The following is a 24,832-nucleotide window of genomic DNA, read 5'->3' on the forward strand; positions in this document are numbered from 1 at the left end:
TTCATGAAATTTCAACTTTATTCTTGAAATTGTATTTCAACATTAATCTTGATATTTCAACTTTTTTCTCGAAGTGCAGAATAAAAAAAATCTTCCCCTCTTAAATATTTTTTCTCCTGCATGGCCCTAATACTCTTCCGTATTATTTAGTGGAAATGTATTTGGTTTGCTTTATTATGTTATGTTTAGTGCTGTATTATTTTAAAAAGTTGGCGGACCCCAGGAAGGATAGCTGCAGTCGTGCTGTAGCTAATAGGGATCCTAATTAAATTATCAATGGTTAATCAATGGTCCTGCAGACTCCCCTACCCAGAGGAAGGCTGATGCCCCAGGGTGTCGTGCTGGGTGAGCTGGTCCTGGCAGTGGAGGCAGGAATCATCCCGCTCCGAAACATCTCTCCACCCATCAAGCTAATCTTCAAAAAGAATCCAACGGTAAAATGACAATTGTTAGAGCCATTCATCATATAAACAAAGTGATTAATAATTTGGATTTTGCAATATTTGATTTAAGTGTATGTTGATTAATACGCAGTTTAATATCAGTTCGCAATGTGCTTGCTTAATATTAACAATAACTGCAGCTTTCTCATTGGTTACATATACATATATATATATATATATATATATATATATATATATATATATATATATATATATATATATATATATATATATATATATATATATATATATATATATATATATATATATCACGTGATGTATTGTTGTTTTTTTGTGAAGCTATGTAACCGAGAGAGCACGCTAGTTTTGACCGTGCAATTTTTACCAACAAAGGTCAAGGACTCAAAACTAAGTCCTATGACACCACCAAGAGTCTTTATGTCAAACTATTCAAAAGTTAAAGCAGAAAGTAGGAACTATCAAATATGGACCAATCAGATGAAGGGTCGGCACGCTTTTTGGCGTCTAGCGTCGCCACGGTAACGCTTTTGACTGAGAAAAGTAATGCGTGGTGTCGCAGGATGGAGACGCACATTTTGATGTATAACACATCTGGGTGCACGTTACGGTTCGGGCCGTATTAACGGCTGCAGGAATGGCATAAATTACGCCAAAATTACACGGTTAATTAAAAATGGCCGACTTCCTGTTGGGTTTGGGCCATGACGCCAAGAGACTTTTCTTTAAGTTGTGCCATGATACAGGTGTGTACCGATTTTCGTGCATGTACGTCAAACCGTATTGTGGGGCTTAAGGGAACAAAGTTTTCTAGGGGGCGCTGTTGAGCCGTTAGGCCACGCCCATTAATGCAAACCATTAAATATCACATTTATCACCAGGACTGGCTTGGGGAAGAATTTGGTGACTTTTGGGGCACATTTAGGGGGAAAAAGGCCCTCATTTCGTCGGAAGAAAAACAAGAAAAACGAGAAAAAAAACAATTGCTACAGATACAATAGGGCCTTCACACTGTCAGTGCCCTAAAAATAATAATAATAATAATAATAATAATAATAATAATAATAATAATAATAATAATAATAATAATAATAATAATGTTAGTTTTGGCAAATGGATCAATAATACTTCATGTCACTAATGTTTCAGGTTCAGATCGGGACTTGTGTGTCCTGGAAGGAGCCGGAGAACGAAGCAGGTGGACGACATCGTAGCTCAGAGATGTTTGTCGGAGTCGGAGTTTGAAGGCGAACTTGCTGATTGTTTGTGTTTCAGGACGGTGGAGCACCGACGGCTGCAACACCACCACCACTGGGGACAGCTTCATCTGCAGCTGCGACCACCTGAACTTCTTCGCCGTGCTGGTGGTAAATCATGATGTACGTCTGCCGTGCGTTTGCTAGCGGGAGTTTCTGACCACGGTGGTCCGCAAGCAAAGAGCTGCTACAGCTTCTCCACCACCAAAAGCTCCACACTGGCCACGGTTACATGATATTTTTTAATTCGGAATTAATTATTCTGAATTAATAATTCAGAATTAAACTATTTTCCTTGGAGTTTACATGGAAATAGTAATTCTGAATGGAGGTTTCCATGGAAACACGTTTGATGGTCTTTCTCCAATTCCTCTCCAGGTCTGGGGGTTGGGAAGGTTCTGATTGGATAGGGGGGGGACCGGAAGTTAAACTACCGGGAGAAAAACTAACTTAACTACAACTTTGAAAACATCACCATTTGAATGTTTCCTGTTTCCATCTGTTCTTTTAATGATTTCTATTTATTAAATAAATGGTCTCTGCTCTTGACCAGCGTTTACTGCTGCTGCATCTGGAAACTTTGTTTGGAAAACCAGCCCAGCGTGGAATATAAGATCATGGAGACAGACGGGGGAGGGAACGAGCAGAAAGAAAGACCGGGATTAATTTACAGAGGAATGAGAGGATACATGATCTGATTTAAAATCGGAATAAACCAGCCACTTACTTCAGAATTAAGTTTAATTCAGAATGGCCATTTTCATTTGGAATTAGGTGTTTACATGGTCATTTTTACTCATTTTAAATTGGATTAAATTTTAATTCTGAATTAAAGAGGAATTAAACTTCCCATGTAAACGCGCTGACTGAGCTGTGAATGGTGACATGTGGATGCATCCCCCTAAAAACCTCCCCGGCCGTCCCGTTACCGTGGTCACAGCCATACCCCTTTTCCACCAAACCGGTTCCAGGCTGGTCCTGGGTCTGGTTCTGGTCCTGGGTCTGGTTCTGGTTCTGGTTCTGGTTCTGGGCCAGTGCTGAGTTTGGAACCGGGCTTTCTGTTTAAACTGACAAAAAAACGGCTCCGGGCCAGAAGAACTGGTTCCAAGGCACCAACTCTTTGCTGGTCTAGAGGAAAGAACCGCTTACGTAAGCGGAGGGGGCGGATTATTAAGATCAACCAATAGCAAGACTGTGAGACAGATATATTTTCAAATAAGAATGAATCTGGATGCAGCAAAGCATCATGGGAGGAGGAGACAACCTTTCTGTTAGAGATGTGTCCACGGAGGAGCTACGTGGACCAAGTCCTGTTAGAGCAGATATCTGGTTGTTGCTGCAACTGTCACGCAAACGCAGAGACGTAACTGATGTTAGCAGAGACGTAACTGACGTTAGCAGAGAGGTAACTGACGTTAGCAGAGACGTAACTGACGTTAGCAGAGACGTAACTGACGTTAGCAGAGACGTAACTGACGTTAGCAGAGACGTAACTGACGTTAGCAGAGACGTAACTGACGTTAGCAGAGAGGTAACTGACGTTAGCAGAAACGTTACTGACGTTAGCAGAGACGTAACTGACGTTAGCAGAGACGTAACTGACGTTAGCAGAGAGGTAACTGACGTTAGCAGAGACGTAACTGACGTTAGCAGAGACGTAACTGACGTTAGCAGAGACGTAACTGACGTTAGCAGAGAGGTAACTGACGTTAGCAGAGACGTTACTGACGTTAGCAGAGACGTAACTGACGTTAGCAGAGAGGTAACTGACGTTAGCAGAGACGTAACTGACGTTAGCAGAGACGTAACTGACGTTAGCAGAGACGTAACTGACGTTAGCAGAGACGTAACTGACGTTAGCAGAGACGTAACTGACGTTAGCAGAGACGTTACTGACGTTAGCAGAGACGTAGCTGACGTTAGCAGAGACGTAACTGACGTTAGCAGAAACGTAACTGACGTTAGCAGAGACGTAACTGACGTTAGCAGAGACGTAACTGACGTTAGCAGAGACGTAACTGACGTTAGCAGAGACGTTACTGACGTTAGCAGAGACGTAACTGACGTTAGCAGAGACGTAACTGACGTTAGCAGAGACGTAACTGACGTTAGCAGAGACGTTACTGACGTTAGCAGAGACGTAGCTGACGTTAGCAGAGACGTAACTGACGTTAGCAGAGACGTAACTGACGTTAGCAGAGACGTTACTGACGTTAGCAGAGACGTAGCTGACGTTAGCAGAGACGTAACTGACGTTAGCAGAGACGTAACTGACGTTAGCAGAGACGTAACTGACGTTAGCAGAGACGTTACTGACGTTAGCAGAGACGTAGCTGACGTTAGCAGAGACGTAACTGACGTTAGCAGAGACGTTACTGACGTTAGCAGAGACGTAGCTGACGTGGCTCCTCATAGCACCCGAGCTGTGGAAAAACAAACCGGTTCTCAGCTGGTTCCTAATTGTACGAGTTGTGAACCAGAACCAGCCCTGGAACCGGTTTGGTGGAAAACAATAGTCCGACCAATAATACGCCCTTCCTGCTGGAAGCTGTGCAGTTTGCTCATTTATTTATTTTTTTATTTATTAAAATGCACCGATACACAAGTTAGATACAAGGCGCCTGAATGTGAGTTCAGAGAAATGATGTCTTCCTCTTTTCCAGAACCCAGACATATCGGTGGATGAAACCCACCCCAGGATCCTTAACTACATCAACTACATCGGGTCGGCGCTTTCCGTCCTCTTCGCATTCATCAGCTTGTTCATCTACATCAGTCTTCAGTGAGTTTTATCCTCTTCACCACATCATCTTAACATGTCTGTAGCAGAGTGCGGAAAATAAAGGCGTCATCACAGTTTCACGTCTCTGCTACAGAGATTTTCAGCGATAGATAACATAAAGCGTGTTTGTGTTTCTACTTGACTCATTTTATCTAACTAGACCAGGGCTAACATGCCTGTAGACAGGAAATGGTTTAAAACGTGACATCCTGGGTTTACTACGGACCAATGTAGGGACGCTAACGCTGGAGAGACATGGTCTCTCCTGCTGGTTCCTGTCAGCATTCATGTTGCTGCATGTTGGATCAGAGAATCACTTGGACATCCTGCTAATAAAACATTACAGTAATCTGGAAGATACAAACTACTTAAGATTAGGGTTGTCCCGATCAGGATGTTTTAGCTCCTGATCACTTGAGTTTGAGTTTATGCCGATCCCGATTTTTCCCGATCCGATCACTTTTTTTGGCTCCCGATACAATTCTGATACTTTTTCCCGATCAGATACATTTTGGCAATGAATTAAGTAAAAAAAAAATAAAATAAAAAATAAAAGAGGACTAAAACTCAAATTGTCCCAAGTTTCTTTTATTGTCCATTCTCTCCAACATGGACTGTTTTTTTTTTCACTGACGCATCATTGGATCAAAACAAAGTTTATCAGGACTGGTGACACAAAATGTGTGTTTCTTTTTAAAACTTTCAGACATTGTCTCCGTTTATCTGAGCGTAGCCTAGCGGTTGTTAGCTTTCTGTTAGCCACGCTTCTTTCACTGTCCAGCACGAATGTCACTTCCAGCCACCCAAAAGCAATATCTTATAATAAACACACACCAACTGTCTGTATTGTTAAATACAATTATAAAACAATGTAATAATTAATAATGAATATATACTAAAAACATTAATAACCAGGTATGTACCGATACTTTTTTGGCCGATGCCGATGTTTTGAAGATGACGTGACCGGGCCTACACTACTTAAGATCCCATGACCATGAGGGATGATTGAGGTTTAATCTGAGCCACCTGCTCATGATGCACAAACAACACAGTCAAAACCACAGCAAACAGGAAATGAGTCTCAAGTTTCAGTAACTTCCCAAATGCCCCGTCGTGTTTCTCAAGAGTCGACCGCAGGACCAGATAGCGGGCCGGACTTACGTTCGTACGCCCATGTGAGCTTGGAAAGATCAGGTCAGAACTCAGACCAAAGTCACCTCAAAACTGACCAAGCAAAACAATCCAGTTGGGCCTCCAGAAGAGACAGGTGGCTAAATCGGTGGCTAATGTCAGGCGTATGGAGGAGTGAGGTTTGTTTGGCAACAGCAACGGTGCCAGAATCGGGCTGATAGGATCAGAAACATCCCAGTAACAGGACAATAATAACGATTAGCGCTGCAGCTATCGAATATTTTAGTAATCCAGTATTCTATTGAAAATGCCATCGATTAATCGAGTAATCGGATAAAACATATTTTTGTTTAGTTAAAGAGCAATTATAAATATACATAAGATGTTAGACGTTAATTGACATCAAGACTAAATTATATAATACAGTAGGTTCATGGATGTGCATTTAAAAACCCTGGATTTACACCAGTCGACCAAATTCACTGATTCACTCAAAAAACTAAGGATCTTACCAAGAAATGTCTCTTTTCTAACTTAAAAATGCCATTACACCTGATAACACACATCACTTAAAAGGTTAGATGTTTTTCCCTCGTGTTTCAATTGTACATTCAATTGCATTAAACATAGTCCGGGTGAAACACCTGCTTTTAGCTGCGAAATTAAACGATTCCAAAAGGCAGAGAAAATTCCTCGATCATTTTTGTAATCGAATTGCTCGAATTATTCGAGGAATCGTTTCAGCTCTACTAACGATCCTTCTGTTTCCCAGCCGCCGGCGTCCGGAGAAGGCCATCGTCCTCCACATGCAGCTGTCGGTGGCGGTGCTCTGCCTCCACCTCGGCTTCCTGCTGTGCAGCCTCTGGTTGTGGCTGCCGTTTGGGACGGGGGACGGCCTGGTCTGCAGAGGTCTGGGTCTGTTCCTGCACTGGTCTCTGCTGGCCAACCTGGCCTGGATGGCCCTGGAGGGCTTCCACCTCTACCAGCTGCTGGTCCGGGTCTTCAACATCTACGTCCACAGATACCTGCTCAAAGTCAGCGCCGTGGGATGGGGTGAGTTCTCCGTCTGCTGGACGCTGGGCTACAGTCTAGACTCTAGAGCCCTGCGCGGGACAGTTTGTTTCATCCACTCCCACTGCATTTATTTTTTTATTTTTTTTAAACTTCTCTTTATTGAGGTTCAGATAACATTACAAGTATTTCTGTTCAGCACTTTTATAGAACCACTTTTTTTTTCCTCCCCAAAATTTAACATGTTGTTGTGCAACTCGGGTAGCTTGGCTGTCCAGTTATCGAAGGCTATTAATGAATATTATTAATAATTATTAATAATTAATAAAGTTGACTATTTATCAAATTGTATTACCAAAATGATAATAATTCTCGTAGGGGCACCACTCCGGGGCCTTACTCCGGAGAAAATGATAACTAAACAGCAGAAAATCAGTCTCATATGATTATGGTTTAAGTATAGTAGCCTATAATATAATTGAAGGCGTGATATATCCGAACACTAGGCTCTGCTTAAACAAATCAATTTGTGACCAAATCTTGCATGAAATAACAACAACCACTCATTAAAAATCAATCAGGATTTATTTACATACAGGTGTCAAAAGATGATAAACGCAACACCCCAAATAAACCTGATGGCAGAACTTAAGTATTATAAAACAATTCATTAACTAGGAAAACAACAATCAATAAAAATGAAATGAAAGTTAAATGCATGGAATGGGGAAAAGGAAATCAAAGCAATAATAAAAATGATATCACGAACATGTACGGTTTAAAATATTGTGGCTGCATAAAGATGGCTGCATTTTTTAAAGATGGCGGGACTGTAACCACGCCACGTGCAATTAGACCGGATGTTACTCCCGGTGTTTTAAACGTGACTACGGCAGAAAACAGCGCTTTAAAACATGAATGACTAGCAGAAAGTGGTGACTACAAATCAATGACAATAGTCTTGATAATGATGCTGATGTAATCTCAGCTCTGAACACAGATTTAGCTCTGTAACACTCCCAGTTAAACTCATACACCCAGGTCTCAAAACCTCACGCCTCCTCGGGTCTCCGGGTGCCGATCAGGGGTTCCTGCCGGGTCTTTGGTCGGAGTCCGATCCAAGAGAGTCCTCCCGTCTCTCCCGCTCCTCCTCCTGACTCTGGAATCACGAGAGGACGGGGGAAACAGCTGAAGCAGCCGGCGCTCCCCCCCGGTCCGGAGGCTATCACGTCGTCTCGGGTGCGCGCGGGCCGGTCCACTTCTGGGACGAGCGGGTAACCGTCGGGCTGGTGAGCGCGTGGCCGCGGGACGGGGCGGCGGGATGCGTCTCGGTTCTGCGCGGGGCAGGCTGTCCACAGGTCCTTTCAGGTGAACTCAAGAGCAGAGAGAGAGGTTATGAAAGAGGAACGGGTCTCACCCTGGGCCGGGGCCGAGTTTCGAAGCGGCTCCCCCCCCCTTTCCAGCTCCCAGGGACCGGGGATACGTGAAGCAGGACTCTGGATGAAAAGTTGAGACCGAGAGCTGATGGGAGCGGCTCCGCGCACCGCGGGTTCAACGGGCTGCAGGTCCAACGGAGCGGCCCGATGGGGCCTTACACCTCCCCCCAGCCGGGGGGAGAAAGGAAGATGGGACCTTGGCCCGGAGCCAAACGATCCAGCTCCGATGACATGAAGTGGAGAGAAGAGAGAGAAAAAGGAGCAGCGCAGCGTTTTGATCCTACGCGCGCTGCGCTGACGTCATCAGTGCCTCGTTGCGATTGGATGCGCGCCGCTTGTAGGCGCCACCCCCCCCACGCAAGGCATGCTGGGGGTTGTAGTTCATGGCCAGGCGGCCATTTTTGGAGGCACATTACAGCCGATTTTCAGCTGAGCAGTTTTCAAAGTTGAATATACACCTTCACAAAATGTTCATACATTTTATAAGTTCAGAGTTCACATGGGCATATGGGCGAGCACAACAATATTAATGAGAGAACAAAACTCAGCAGGACACACTAAACAGACATAATACCCCAGTATGGAAGACAAAAAAAGCAAAAAAAAACACACAACACAAAACAAAACCAAAAGTAGTAGTGGGGCAGATTAAGACAAATACGTAAATAATAAAAACTAGACAAAACAAAACACCCACCACCAGACTGGCATAATGATGTCCGAATTGCTAGGGCATGCTGTAATTATTTCACATCATGTTAGCTAGGTAAACCAAAGTTCACTCCAAGGGGGTCCACTTTGTCCAGAACGGGCTGCCATATCTTGATTAATCCCTCGACATTGTCATGGAGGGTATAAGTCAGTTTTTCCAGAGGGAGTACTCTCAGTACTTCCTTATACCAATCGTCCAGTGTAGGAGCATCCTTGGAAATCCAGAAAGTGAGAATAGTCTTCCTTGCTATGTACAAGAGTATTCCAATCAATTTAGCATTGTGCGCATTTCTGCTTTAGCTGCCAAAACATACTGCAGAGGTGACAGTTCCAAATCATATCCAACCAAAGTAACCACTTCATCCTTCACTTCTCCCCAGAACTTTTGTACCTTTACACATTTCCCAAACATATGTACATATGTGCCCACTTCAGTGTCACATTTAAGGCAGTTAGGAGAGGCCAGACCAAGTCTGCTCCTCAGTAGTGGTGTAAAATGGAGTCTATGTAATATCTTAAATTGTCTCTCTCTATCAGCATTACAGCTCAGAATAGTGAGTGTATTTCTTATAACCGCTGCCCAGTCATCCTCATCTATCTCACAATCCATATCACTCTGCCATTGCCTACGGATGTGATCAGTAGAGTAATTAGAATTTAGGCCAAAGGTTTCATAAACATGAGAGATAAATCTTTGCGGAATGGATTGTTTAAGAATATTTTCCAAAAAAGACTCATTTGGGGCATGTAGTTTTTTTGGTATATAATGTCTTATTTGCAGGTAGCGATAGAAATGAGACTGGTGTAAAGAATATTTACTTTTTAAGCCCTCAAAAGACTCCAATGTTCCTCCTTCATAAAGTTTAGCAAGCTGGTCTAGGCCATTCTCCTATGGAGCTAGAACAGTCTCATAATTCACAAATGCACAGGACAAGTTTTACAAATGCAAAGACCGATTTGCAAATACACACACAGTTTCACACGTGCACAGAACAATTCACACGTGCGTAGGACAAGATATACAAATGTATTTTTGATGCACACACAAATATAACCTGATTTACAAATGTTTTTTTGTCTGTGAGCTGCGCTGGATTTGTGTGTGCGTTTTGAGACTCTCCTGACGTGACTAAATCCACAAATATGTTTTTTTTAATGCGGAAGGATCTGCAACCAATCAGATGTCTTCCTTTGTTCCAGCCAATCATAAGAGCGCACCCACGTGGGGGACGCAGAGCAGTGGATAAAACACGATTTACTCTAAACCAATCAGATTAAAGGGGCGGATACACCTGCTGTTTGAGCTGCGTTAGCGCCGTTCACATAGAAAAGTGATTAATATTTCAAGTTGGTGGAGTAAAGATAAATCTGGATTGAGCACGCTTATCCTACCCAGCCAGGAGACAGGTAGGGTTCCCCATCTGTGCTAGTCCTCCCTAATGCGTGTTATGATTGGCTTAAGGTTAAGCTTGACCAGTTTTTTCAGAGAAGGACTGATTCTGATTCCAAGGTATGTTATCTCCTTAGGTGACCATTGAAAAGGAAATCCACTAGGTGGGGCACAACCCGTCAAAGCACCAATAGGCATTGCCTCCGTTTTCAATAAATTAACCTTAAAGCCTGAAATGTGTCCAAATTGTTGTAAACATTCAAGCAGACATGGTGTGGTTGTGTGTAAATCGACTAAGTAAAGCAAGATGTCGTCCGCATACAGAGAAATTTTATGTACTGTGCCTTCAACATTAAAGCCTCTAATCATTGTGGTAGATCTAATGAGCTCTGCTAGAGGCTCGATGGCCAGAGCAAACAGGAGGGGGCTCAGCGGGCACCCTTGACGGGTACCTCGCTCAAGTGGGAATGGATCTGAGCAGTAAGAGTTGGTAATCACCGCCGCTTTAGGGGAGCAGTACAAGAACTTCACCCAGTCAATAAAGTCTGTGCCTACTTCAAATTTTCCCATAGCATAAAAAAGGAAAGGCCATTCAACCCTATCAAACGCTTTTAGTGAGTCTAGAGATACCACTAGTCCATGCATATCATTATCACCGGCCAGCTGTATTATGTTCAGAAGCCTCCTGATGTTGTTAGAGGAACTCCTACCTTTAATAAAGCCTGTTTGGTCAGGTTTTACTAATACTGATATTAGAGGTTCCAGCCTTAAAATCAAGACCATAGCCAAAATCTTTGCGTCTACATTTACAGTATGTAGGCCTGTAAAAAGCTGGGTCTTCAGAGTCCTTGTTTTTTTTCAGAATCAGGCTAATATTGGCTAATGTCATTGTTTCAGGCAGATGGTGGGCTGTATCAAAACTATAGTTATAGGTTCTAGCCAGATAGGGAGTGAGCTTGTCCCTAAAAGCCTTGAACCATTCCACCGGCATCACATCTGGGCCTGGAGATTTTCCACTGCGCATTAGCGCTATTGCCTCTAAAATTTCCTTTTCCTGAATGGGTTCACCCAGAACTTTCTGTTGCTCTTCAGTCAATGTTGGTAATTTAATTTTCGAAAATAATTTGTCGAGTTCATCTTTAGTGCTGTTATTGTCAGATTTGTATAATGACTGTAAAATGATACAAAGACCGAATTAATGTTTTTCCTATCAAAATGTCTTTTCCCTCCCACATCTCTGATCCCTGCTATTGTGTTATAATTTTGCTTCTGATTAATTAGGCGTGCCAGGTATTTACTAGGTTTGTTCCCATATTCGTACAGCCGTTGCCTTTGGTAAAATAATGATCTGGAGGCCTTCTCGTTCAATATTGAATTTAGTGACACTTTAATATTAATATATTATATAATTTAATATTTAGTATTCTAATGAGGTTAGTTCTAGTTGGATTAGATTTATGAGTTGTCTCTTCCTTTTCCAGATCTGCTTCCAGTTCGTTTTGCTTCAACAATAACGATTTTTTCCGGTGTGACATATATGAAATGGTGAATCCTCTGATATAGGCCTTTGCAGATTCCCAAAGAAATTCAGGATTTGTTTCACTATTGTCATTCATATCAAAAAATAGTTTTATCTCTGCTTCCATCTTCTTTTTAAAATCCTTATCGTTAAGTAAATATGATGGAAATCGCCATCTTTGCCTGCCCATTGTGGACTCACTAATGGCCAATTCTAAATAGACTGGGGCATGATCACTAATATGAATAGATCCTATACTGCATGCAGTCACTTGTCCTATAATTTGCGGCGGTATGAAGAAATAGTCAATTCGCGAATACGAATTGTGCGGATTAGAGTAGAATGTGAAGTCCCTAACTGATGAATTTAAAGTTCTCCATATATCTTTCAGATTAATATCATCTAACATTTTAACTGTGGAGCACCTGTACCTGTTTGTCTATGTGTATTTGCTGTGGACCTGTCTAATTTGTTGTCTAAACAGCTATTAAAGTCGCCGCCCAGTACTGTGAGGGGGCATTTGTATTCCTCCAGTACTGTTGCTACATTAGTCCAAAATGAGGGAGGCGGTGGATTAGGGGCATATATGTTCATCATAGTAATATGTGTACCATAGATTGTACCATGGACAAGGATGTATCTCCCCTCAGGATCTGTCTTGCATGTGTTAAGAACAAATGGTGTGGCCCTGTGGATCAAAATGGCAACTCCTCTACTGTTAGAGGTGAATGATGAGTAAAAGGCCTGACCCACCCAGTCTCTCTTCAGTTTCATGTGCTCTTTATCCACTAAATGGGTTTCTTGTAAGAAAGCGATTTGTACTTTGTCCTTCTTGAGAAAGCTTAATATTTTCTTCCAATTTATTGGATTGTGGATCCCTTTTACGTTAAATGTACAGAATTTAATGCTATTTACACATACCATTTACCACTTTTTCCTGGTGTCATAGATGGACACTGTCTTTCTGATGGAGCTCTGAGCATCTGTATTATCAAACCCTAGCCTACCTATCTTATATAGAAATTCCCTTCTGGTGGTGGAAAACAAAAACAGACATTTAACTACACTAGACAACAAAAAACATTTTAACCATACACATACCTGCTGTAACATTAACCTATCTGTAGGGCGCATGTGAGGCCTCCTAATCTAACCTCGAATCAAACATGAGTAGGATGAGACAGAGCTCCCCAGACTCTATATAATGTAAAAACATCTTTCAGAGATAGTAATTGTTCAGTAATCGTCACTTTGGAGGTTATATCCCGAAGAATATCGGACAATATTGCTCCTTTTATGCTCTTTATTTCCACGCTTCTGTGTCACACTTACAGCTAGTTACCACTTCAGCCGGGACTACTTTCCGCGCCGTTCTCCTTACCGGTACACTCAGATCAATGCGCGTGTACACAAAACAGTCCCTGGATAACACTCTCATATGACATCTCCCCTCTTTTGAGTCGTAGACACAAACATGTGTAAACAATAATCAAGAAAACCTGCAGTGTCTCTACTGTAAAGAATTATACAATGGAGGCTGGTAATACACTGCAACTTAACATATTACACTCGTCAGCCACTCGTGAACAAGGCAGGAAAATGCTGTAACACAATGGGAGGAATAGCATTAGCATTGCACATTTGCATTCTTTTTTTTTCATTCTATCCCTATTATTTCCCTGAGGTTATGGGGTAGACTACCCATTCACCTCCATAGCTGCCGGAGATTATTCTGCTCCGTTGTTGGCAAGCTATGTGTTAAGTACACACAAAGTCTTTGAATCTGTCTGGAGGACGGATGACTCTTCCCCTGGAAGTCACCTGAGCCTGAACCCCAGGCTCTGCTGGAACGATCCCTCTGACAGGTGAACCTGGAGGTGAGCACGGGGGTGATGATGGTTGTTTACTCGCCAGTGTGCTCTCTGCCTCTGGCTGTTGAACAGGAAGGAAGGTTGGGCGCAGGTGGCGCCTGTTCCTCCGCAGTGTTCCACGGTCCGTTTGGATCAGGTAGGACCTTGGTGTTGTGTGTGGTTGTTGGACTGTCCCTGTTGCCCTCCATTCTGAGTCTCCGTCGAGTTTCATCACTACTCTCTCTCCTTCCCTGAGAGGTGGGAGTGCTGTGACACCGTAGCGCCTGTTGTAATTACGCCTGTAGTTCTCCTTCGCCTTGGCGTCAGCTATACGCACCTTTGTGAAGTCAGGCCACTTTGGAGGGAGGATAAAAACGAGCCCTTTCGTGGATAACGTTCACTTTAGGTATGAAGTATGTGTTCAATTTTTCCAACACAGTCTCATAATCATCAGCATCTTCATCCTCCGCGAACACAAAAGTGCACTGAGATCAATGCGCGTGTACACCCTGGATAACACTCTCATATGACAGTCACCAACCGAAATGTCACCTTTCTGGTCCTGCAGCCAAATAGCAGAGGCGGAATATGTCACATAACCTGGATAAATAAACCCTCGTCATCAGTGACAAAATAAAACTGTTGTAGTCACAGGATATAATAACCAAAAGAGCAGTGGATCATACATGTACTAAAAAAAAATGTTTTCAATGTTTCCCCATTTTTGTCTGTTTCCTCACAGTACATACAAACAAAGATTACCGTATTTTCACGACCATTCGGCGCACCGCGTGAAAAGGCGCACCCTCAGTTTTGTGTGTAATTTTTGGATTTAAAACACACATACGGCACACCGACCCAAAAGGCGCAGTCTACACAGACGGAGCTGCACACACGCGCGCCGCAAAACACACACGCGCTGCAGAACACACACACAAGTGTGCTTATTTAAAAATAGAGCGGGAGCAAAACTTAGTTTGATATTTTATTTCACTTTTCACATCAATCAAACCCTTCAAAGTCTTCATCTTCTGTGTCCGCATTAAAGAATTTAAAAAAAACACCGGGTCACCGCACATAAACCTGTCTCAGCCACTCAATCAACTCTTCATCCATCCAGCCCTTTTCATTCACCTTTATAATGACTCCGGCTGGAAAAGTCTCTTTAGGCAACGTTTTTCTTTTAAAAATCACCATCGGCGGCAGTTTCTGTCCATCAGCAAGGCAGGCAAGCACAAGAGTAAATAAACTTTTCATACCCCGTTGTTCGGATCCCGACCGCGGTGGTCCCGGTCTGCTCCCCCGCGGTGGTCCCCGTTAACTCCACCGTGTGATTTACCGGGATGTGGAACGTGAGCGGCACCTCGTCCATGTCGGGGATGTGTTGGCTGCAGAATGAGCGGAAGCTCTCCATCTTTTCCACGTAATCTGCCGGGCGCTGCTGCTGCGCTGGCACCATTTCATAAAGCAAAAGCACCAGGACGGACCTCCATGAAAATGTTCAATTTTCATTTCTTCCGCCAGCGATACTGCTTTCAGTCGGACTCAGCCGCAACTCACGGGTGCTTCACACGCCCCTTCTCCCTTTACCGTTCTCATGGTGGCTCCGCCTCACATTACCGTAATACAGGTAATAGAAACGGCGCACCGTTTCATTGGGCGCGCGGCACATTTTAGAAAAAAAAAAAAAATTTTATGTGCGCCTTATGGTCGCGAAGATAAGGTAGTAAAATAACCCACTCCAGTGTTCAATCATCAGAAATCAACTCAAGCTTTCAATAATCACAGTCCATGTCTGCACTGATAATGTTTATTAACCTCCTTTATATAAAACGAAGTGTCATCTGCCTGACCATGGTGAACACGTTGGCTTAATTACTCCAGATTACCTTGCAGCTGTCCCTCCCGTCTTGTCTTTCTGCAGCTCCTCAACATACCTCTGTGCTTCAGCTGCAGTTTTAAAGACCAGGGGCCTCATCTATAAAGCTTGCTTGCGCAGAAAAAGCGCCTGAAAGTTGCGGAAGCCGCCATCTACGCAAAGTCTCGGATCTAAAAAGAAAAAACTAACCGAAAAATCTGCTTATCTTTACGGCAACCCTCACCCTCCCGTAAGAATTTACTTAAGACACGGGGAACTGGCGACGCAGGCTGTGAGGTGGTGAAATGAAGCCAGATTCATGTCATACTCTTAATAATGTCATCACATATCAGACTTATAATAAAATAGTGCTGATCGTGTCCCTCTGTGTTTGAAGCTCATGTCAGTCAGGACCACTAGTGGAGCAGACGGCCGCCCCGGGCCCACTGCTCCACGCTGAAGAGGAAAAAAGAAAGTGTTCTGATTAAAATAAGGAAAATTGGACTATATAACAATTGCGTTCATAAGGATAACGTTTTTAAAATAAAATAAATAAATAAATAAAATAAAAATTAAAGCAATAGTCTCTTCTCCCCATGTGTGTCTGCTTGTCATGCACGGGTACGTGCGCGCATGTTGTGTTTACTTTTAAGCCGGAATTATGGTTCTGCGTTACACCAACGCCTACGCCGTAGGGTCCGGCGTAGGGTGCGCGTCGCCGCGTACCCTACGCCGTAGGCTCTGCGTTGGTGTAACGCAGAACCATAAATCAGCCTAGAGCAGCTCTGAGGGGGGGGGAGGGGGAGCGGGTCCCGTCCCGTCTTCGCACAGAGAGTCTGGATGGTTTGCAATCACAGGCTGAGCCTACCGTTAGTTTTTAAACTGTAAAAAGTGGGGGGGACAAATACATGATTTTGAAAAGTGTGTGTGTGTGTGTGTGGGGAGGGGGGGGGGGACATGTCCCCCCTGTCCCCAGTGGTAATTGCGTCGTGGCACTAACGGGCAGCAACGGCGTGCTGCCACTCACTCGCTTTATTTTATTGTATACTATTTATATACTTATTCTAACTTTTACTGTGACCACCAAATAATGTGGTTTTCCTGTCCTCCACATCATCTACAACATCTCCATCTAAGTCTCTGTGAAAGTCAGTGTCACCGTGGCTGGACACCCTCTCATTCATCCTGAAGCCAAACAGGCTGCAGGAAGCCACTGCACATGCTCAATAGACTCGTCCATATGCATTTATGGTAAAAAGTGGGCGTGTAGAGGGCGGGACATGAGGCGGATTCAGCTGGACTGTAATTTATAAAGCGAACATTGCGTGCAAGTCTGCGTGCACATGGTTTTATTGATCCGGATTTTTCTTTGCGCCCGGCATTTTCGGCTTTTGAGTGTACGTGCACTTTTAGTATGACTCCTACGCAGTCCATTTTAAATGAGGCCCCGGGACCTTGTTGTCATGTGCAATGCGCAGCACAGCTGGGAAAAGCATCCTGTAGGGAATCCCCAGCGCTTGGAGTGACTTCTTTGCCTCCAGAATCTCACGTCGCCTTTTCTCCACCGCGGGTGAAAAAGCTTCAAAGAGATGAATGCGGTTCCCGGATTCCCGGATTTCTCCCATGCTTCGTGCCTTTTGCATGACGAGCTGTTTGTCTGTGTAGTTGTGGAGCCGGATGTATATGATCATCGGTCTCGTTGCCTCCGGCCGCGGCTGTGCTTGAGTGCGGTGGCACATGTCCATCTTGATCCGGTCGTTTTTCACCGTGAGATTCACCACTTCACCACGACGGCCGTCGGGGGTACTGCAGCCAACAGCGAAGCCGGCACGGGAGAACGGGGAGAATGGGAGAGAACGGGAGAACGGGGAGAACAGGGAGAATGGGAGAAAACGGGGAGAACGGGGAGAACGGGGAGAACGCACATGCAGCGTCATGTGACGTCACATCCGCAGGGCAGCGCGGGAAATTCGGACTCCGAATTGCAGCACATTTTGCAGCACACAGCCTGTTCAAGGCAACGGAGAGATACACTAGAGGGCTCATTCTTTTTGGTTTGGAACGCTTCATCCGACATTATTAATAGAAAACTTAAAACGTATACGAAGGTTTTTCATAAATCCTGCCTCAATCCTGCCTCATGCTCCTTTAAGTATAGTTTTTAGTATGGCATATTGGACGCACCGATTGACCTTCAGGAAGTCACCGCTCTGCTTAGCTAGGGGTCGGAAACCCAAGATCACTTTCTCGTGTATCACGATGAACAAAATATTAACACGCATCATCAACCTCCGAAATAAAAATGATTAGATTGCATAAACAACCCACAATGCCTGATGGGAACCGAATGAGCCATGGCAGGGCCTAGATGCGGCTCTTTAGCGCTGCCCTAGTGGCTCCTGGAGCTTTTTCAGAGATTTTTTCTTCTTTTTTTTCTCTTTTTTTCCTTTTTTCACCACCGGGGGGCGTTAACGCCCTTGGCCCGGTTTCCCAGATCAGTTAAGTAGCTCTTAACAGCGAAAGACTTCTTTCACAGGCTCCTTACGATGGTTTGAAAGAAGTCTTTCGCTGTTAAGAACTACTTAACTGACTTGGGAAACCGGGCCCTTAACGTTCCACTCCAAGGATGTAAGTTAGTTAGTTACGGCTGCTGCTGCAGAGCTGTCAGTCGCTCTAACTGGATTTGATGGGCCAGAGGAGACATTTCTAATTTATTCTCGAAATTTCAACTTTATTCTTGAAATTGTATTTCAACATTATTCTTGACATTTCAACTTTTTTCTTGACATTTCAACTTTTTTCTCGAAGTGCATAATGAAAATAAATCTTCCCCTCTCAAATATTTTTTTTCCTGCATGGCCCTAATACTCTTCCGTAGTTTTATGCTTTGCATGTTTCAGACAAATAAAAATCTAATCAAAATCAAATCAAATTTGGTTCCGCTTTTCCTCCGCAGGGTTTCCGACGCTGGCCGCCTTCGCCTGTGGCGTCTCTGGAGTCTACGGAAAATACGAGGTGCATTTCAGAGATGGCAACAATGCCACGTCGACGGCACAGATGTAGGAAATACCCTGGAGACGCTGGTTTGAACCTGGTTAGACCTCAGTGGACCTGACCTCTGCCCCCCCCTCAGGTGCTGGATGGTGCAGGGCCCGGCGAGCCGCATCGTCAGCTACGTCATGGTGGGCGTCCTCTTCCTGGTGGTTCTGTACAACTCCTGCATGCTGGCGCTGGTGGTGTTCCAGCTGTGGAGGTCCAGGGACCGGTCCGGTCGGTCCGGCAGGTCCAGGACCAGCGCTGACGGGACCAAGATGAGCAGGAAGAAGGCAGCGGAGCTGTGGAGGAGCGGCGTCACCGTGCTGGGCCTCAGCTGCATACTGGGGTTGCACTGGGGACTGGCCAGCGTCACCTACATATCGCTGCCCGGGATCTACGTCTTCACCGTCCTCAACTCCCTGCAGGGTCAGTACGGGTCCGGTGGGTCGGTGTGTGTCAGATTGGGTCAGATTGGGTCAGTCTTTCGGCGGACTTTGTATTAATAGAGCCGACCTGCTCCACTTATATGACTATAGCCAGACGGCGCAGCTTGTTTTGCGTTCTGTTTTACATCGGTGCTGGAAAGGATCTCGTACACCGCCCCCCAGCTACGGCGCTAGTGCAGCTACGGTGCTAGCGCAGCTACATGGCCTTGAGCTACAGCAGCATGTTGAGGTTCCCACCCACACCAGAGGCCACACTCTAGATCTAGTTCTCACTGGCTCTGCTTCCATCGGTAACCTACAGGTCTATGATCTCGGTGTGTCCGACCACAAAGTGGTCTCAATTAAAGTTGCTTTCGTCAACGAAAATGATGACTAAATATTGTCGTCAACGAACCTTTATCACCTGAGGAAAACGAGACGCAACGAAAATGCTGGTCATGTGATGATAACGATAATTAAATATATAATGCAATATTGTAGAGGAATAAATACTAAAATGTAGATTACGAAATAAAAACTCTGCTAAAATGTGTTTTCATTTTGGTTGACCAAAACGAGACGAAATGTTCTAACAAAGATCCTTAATATACATTTTTTAGACGTGGAAAAGAAAACCGAATGTGTTGTAGAAAAAGAAAGACGGGGAGAAATGCGGAAAAATAAATATGTTGTAAACTCAAATTACTCTTCTGTATCTGGAATGAATGTATTCTTGAGTCAATAAGGTAACAATAATATAATAATAAGATAACTTTGTTTGAATTGTAAAATGAGTTTGGCTAAATACAATATTTGACTAAAACTAGACTAAAATTGACAATTCTGACTAAAATAAGACTAAAATGCTCAGACTTTTAGTCGACTGAAACTTGACACGACTAAAAGGAGAATGAACGTGACTAAAACTAATAAAAACTAAAATGATAGCTGGACCCAAAGATGAGACTAGAGTTAGAATTGAAACAGGCTGACAGAAACAACACTAGTCTCAATGTCCTTAACCTTTATGCTGCCTACTATTAGACCTAAGCGTCAAATGTCTTTCTGGAACTGGCAAAGCATTGACTCTACTATGACCACTGTGGGTCAGATTGGGTCAGATTCCTGATATCTCGTCTTTCTCCAGGCTTCTTCGTGTTCCTGTGGTCGGTTGCTCTGTTCCGTAAGTCTCGGTCCGGGAACCGTCCTCCCAGAAGATGATGACGACCAGCTTCAACCACTGACCGCCGTCACCATGACAATACATGTCGCCCACGTGACAAGTGACAGACGGAATGCAAAAAAAAAGATGTTAAACTGCTGGAAAGGAACTGGAATTTACCGGGACCTTAAACAAGGAAGCCAGGGAGCGGTATATGGAGAAAATAATGACTATTAACGGGTTGGGTTCATATGAAATCCCTATCAAAGAATGGAGCTCCGATGAGGATTTACTGCCGCAGTTCTGCAGAACCACCGTCTTACTACCTTGTTTAGTGTTTGGCAGCTGCTTTGGTAAATGTTTGACTCGCCATGTGTTTCAATAAATCTGTATAATAGTACAACATACAGTACATGTTTTGTATTACTCTTACTTCTCTTTTCTTTTTTTTTTACCGCTATATTATGCTGAAGAGGCTCCGAGGCGTGAGCAATATTTTTCTTTTCCTCGTGAGATTATTTTTTTCTTCTGCAGCTACAAATAGAGTTGATATTTTTTCCTCAACAAACTAGTTTTATCTGAAGATTGGGGTTATGTATGTATGTATTCTGTATCATCCGGAGCTGAGATAGTTCTGCCCTTCAATTAGAGACCTGTAATTGCGTTTTTTTTGGTCATCGGACGCCAGGCGATCAATAAAATATTCTTGGATACCTAAAATAAAACAAAACATAAACAGGTGTTGTTGTTGTTGTTTTTTTTATCACGTAGCCTTTCCATAATGATTACATTTCGCGCTGCTAACGTCACAAATAACGTATGCTATATTACAGTGTTTAATCATACACTCCCTTATCTCCCTATTCCTCTATTCTTTCCTGCTTATCGCTCAAACAAATCATTATTTATAAATTAACATCAGCATTAATTTAAGATACCTTCATTAGTTATGGGAGGCGACTGTAACATCATCAATCCAGCTATAATGATGCTGTAGAGCGTCAGGTTACAATAACAGCATCATGATTGATTGACACCTGTCACCGCAGCAATGGCGCCGCCACAAGATGGCGGCGCACACAAACCGATCGCCGGATTCGTGTATATAAGGCACCGATCAACCTCTGGACTTCAGACTAAAAAACCCTCTTTACTAATGTTTAAGCTGTTTTATATTTCTATGTACATTTTTTTTAGCAAAAAACAAAACAAAAAATCATGACTAAAAAAATGCTTTTGAGGTATTTATTTCTGGATTTGTACAGTTGTGATGTCACCGAGCTTCACCAGGCCGGTCTCCCTGAACTCTTCACCTGCCCAGGTGTTGTTGCACATCAATAAAGCGTGTCTGTCGCTGGTGAACTGGTCTGGACTGGTCTGGACTGGTCTGACTGCACACTCGGGTCGTCAAAGATGGATGTTGTGAGGAAGCTATTCCTCTTATTTGTTTTTAAAGTTTCCAGCAGGACCATTGGGGTTACCGTGGTAACCATCACCAGCATCGTCAGACCAGCCTCTCCTCCTCTTCCTCTTGAACCGTGTCTGGGTTTCAGTTTCATGTCTGGAGAGGAAGTCAAACCCTCCTTCTAGTCACCATGACGCCGTCGTCTGCCGTCACGGCCTGCTGGTTTCTGCAGTTGTTTTGGTAAAAGCTGCCGTTTAAGCTAGCCCACTTCCTGTTTCATCCTGAAAGAGCTTTATCCTCCGCTCATCTGCTTTGGTAAGTGAAAGCTTAGAAACTGAGAAAAGCAGAAGCGTCTCATGGCTTTGACCAGCTGTTAGGGCTCAATACACCCCCTGCTTTCTACCACTAGCACTCACCCACTACCACTTCACCCTAAAAATGAAGCCATAGGCGTAGGGCCCTTGTAATCTTCCCTAGGGATTGGGACAGCACTTGCTACGTGACTGCGTGATTTACGTTCGGGTACGTAAGCGACTGCGTAGTTACGTTTGCACAAACGTCACACCATATCAGGAAGCCCAGAGCTAAAAGCTGTTTTAATTTCAGCTGTAGCGCTGTTAATATGCCACTTTATTAAGTTTTAGTATTTTTTCAGGCGTAAAAGTAACCGTTAAGATCCCCAACCTGGGCTCAGTTTATCCAAATAACGTCTGTTAAGAAATTGACCTGATGTTTTCGGAGATGAGAAGAGGCGCCGGCTCGGAGCAGCAGCAGCTGTTACCATGGCCGTACGGCGTACAGCGTAGGGTACGGCGTACGGTGTAGGGTACGGCGTAGGGTACGGCGTAGGGTACGGCGTAGGGTACGGCGTAGGGTACGGCGTACGGCGTACGGCGTAGGGTACGGCGTAGGGTACGGCGTAGGGTACGGCGTACGGTGTACGGTACGGTGTAGGGTACGGCGTAGGGTACGGCGTAGGGTACGGCGTAGGGTACGGCGTAGGGTACGGCGTACGGTGTAGGGTACGGCGTAGGGTACGTCGTGCGTCACCGCGTAACCTACGGTGTAGGCTCCGCGTTGGTGTAACGCGGAACCATAAATCAGCCTTTATTCTGGCGTGATCTTCGGCAAACGGGAAAACTAGTTATTATGTACATTCACTGAGTGAATATTATGGAAGTAAAATATATATTTCTCGCTAGAAATGTAATCAAAATGCATTTTTATGCAGAAACTAACTCAAAATATTGATTTTATTCACTAAAAAATAAGAAATGTCCGCCATGTTTTTTTTTTGGATTCAGTCCGCAAATGACGACGAAAAGCATTCTGGGAAATTTTTATAGCCTCTCACTCGCGAAGTCAGAATGTGAAATCCCACGCTCCGTAGGGGATATTCTCAGCCCCTAGCCCTCGTTATGCCCCCTCCCCCTAGGTGGAAAGAGGAATTGGGAACCACTACCTTCACGGGAACGCACAAAACTTAGGGGAAGTGAAGAAAACGAGGGCGAGGGGGAGAATTGGGACAGGGCCTTACTGCTTCCAGCTGAAAATCCTCCCTGGATCATTCAGACAAGAGACTTTTCTAAAACTCCATCTTCCTGGTTCTGCACTCGGGTCCTACAATCCACCCGGGACAGAAACTGTGATTGATGCTGGAAACTTCCTTCAAGTTTAGTCTCCACAGGACTGGAGACAACTTTCCTGGACGTGGACACGAGAGGACGACTGAGGACAAACGGAGGAGACGACGATACGGATGGAAACCAAAGAACCCAGAACTGTGGAGGCCCAGAAGGGACGGAGATGAAACAAATACATAAATAATCAATTAAATGTGAGTTGATATCATTCTAAAACATATACATGTAATTCAGTCTGTATTTCATTGATTCATGGATCGTGTCTTGAAGAGAATCATGAAATCATTTCAACCGTCACGACAGTTCGTCCACAGACACAAACATCTGGTTATTTTCTGCAGCGAGTCCAGACAAATGGATCCCAGATAACGGATCGATGCAGAACCAGAAGACAAACTCATTCAGGAGCGTTTAGGGTTTTTGGATGATGTGAAAGACGACTCACGTCTTCATGTAGCTCCAGCACACGCATGAACAAACTTCCTGAGTTGGTAAGTGTGTGAAGGACAGGAGAAACGGCACAAACATGTCCAGAGCTGCTGAGAGAAGCTGAAAATGTGACTGAAGAAGCTTTGAGGAGAATCCTCCAACCCCAGCAGCTCCTGCAACATTTGCACTTTTATCCTGCACAAACATCTCACATGGAAACCTGCCTGAATTCACCACATGTTCCTGTACGTCTATGTAGGTGGCTTTTGAATAAAGGGTTTTATTTTATTAAAGCTAGAGTGCCGGCTTTAGGTTGATACAATTAAGTGAGCCATTAGTGTAATCTGCTCACAGGGTTGAAGTGCACTGAACCCTTGGTTTATTTCTGGTTTTTGTTTCTAGAAGAACATATTATTTGTTGGGTTTGTTTTATTTATTTATTTATTTGTGTTAATAAATGTGTGAAAACGGAAGCATCTGATAGCGTTTATCAACATCCATATCACCTATTATTTTAGGTATTGTAAAAGTGTGTTTAAAGAGGTTAGTGAACCTGGGGAGCGCCTTTAGAACTGAGGACGGTTAAAGGGACGCTACATTTAAATCAACAAAAGTTGTTAAAGCAGGAAGAAAAGCTCACAAAATGAAATGTTCCAACAAAATCAGTTCATTCTCAAGTGTTCAGAGATTTTTCCAAAAACACATTTGTTTATATAAATCTATTTGTTTGGTAAAGAAACTCATTTCAAATCAATGTTTTCAAAAACAGCTGCTAAAGTCATGTGAGCATAACGTGGGACTGCAGGCAGAACGATGAGAAAACGACTCAGTCCAGGTCGGGCCGTCGCTGGACCTGTTTTAGGTCAATCATACGTTACAATTTACACGTTACTATTTCATGTAGTTGGATGAACTCTTAGATGCCCAGCATCATTTTACCGGGACTTCCACCCTCTTCTTAAACTTCTTGAAATTTCTTGCTTCTATGTCTTCATGTCCCCCCGTCTTTTCAAAATCATGTTCTTGTCCCCCCCACTTTTTATAGTTTAAAAACTAACAGTAGGATCAGCCATTAACTGCAAATCACACCCTGAGCGAAGGGCCCAGCAGCCGCGCTTCACCCCCCGCTCCCCCTCCTCCTCCTCCCTCCCCTCAGAGCTGCTCAGGGCGGGTTTATGGTTCTGCGTCACCAACGCAGAGCCTACGACGTAGGTGCACGTCGCTGCGTACCCTACGCCGTAGGCTCTGCGTCGTTTTAACGCGGGACCCTAATTTAGGCTTAAACACCCGCCGCACCTAAAGGTTTCACATGCGCGTAAAACTCATTATATATATACAAAAATCTGTGTCCCTTTAGGGAAGA

The 24,832-nt window shown here is 44.0% G+C and overlaps 1 protein-coding gene across 1 annotated transcript; it reads left to right on the forward strand.

The window, feature by feature from the left end:
• The first annotated feature begins 287 nt into the window (after positions 1 to 287).
• LOC133456858 (adhesion G-protein coupled receptor G1-like) lies at positions 288 to 20,074 on the forward strand. The gene is given in 9 exon segments (XM_061735523.1): positions 288 to 434; positions 1,572 to 1,620; positions 1,698 to 1,789; positions 4,342 to 4,460; positions 6,367 to 6,647; positions 18,326 to 18,428; positions 18,503 to 18,831; positions 19,978 to 20,022; positions 20,025 to 20,074. Coding segments are annotated over 9 exon segments (1,215 nt in total).
• Positions 20,075 to 24,832: the final 4,758 nt, after the last annotated feature.

This window comes from Cololabis saira, chromosome 2 (genome assembly GCF_033807715.1).
Source record: "Cololabis saira isolate AMF1-May2022 chromosome 2, fColSai1.1, whole genome shotgun sequence".
Classification (NCBI taxonomy): domain Eukaryota; kingdom Metazoa; phylum Chordata; class Actinopteri; order Beloniformes; family Belonidae; genus Cololabis; species Cololabis saira.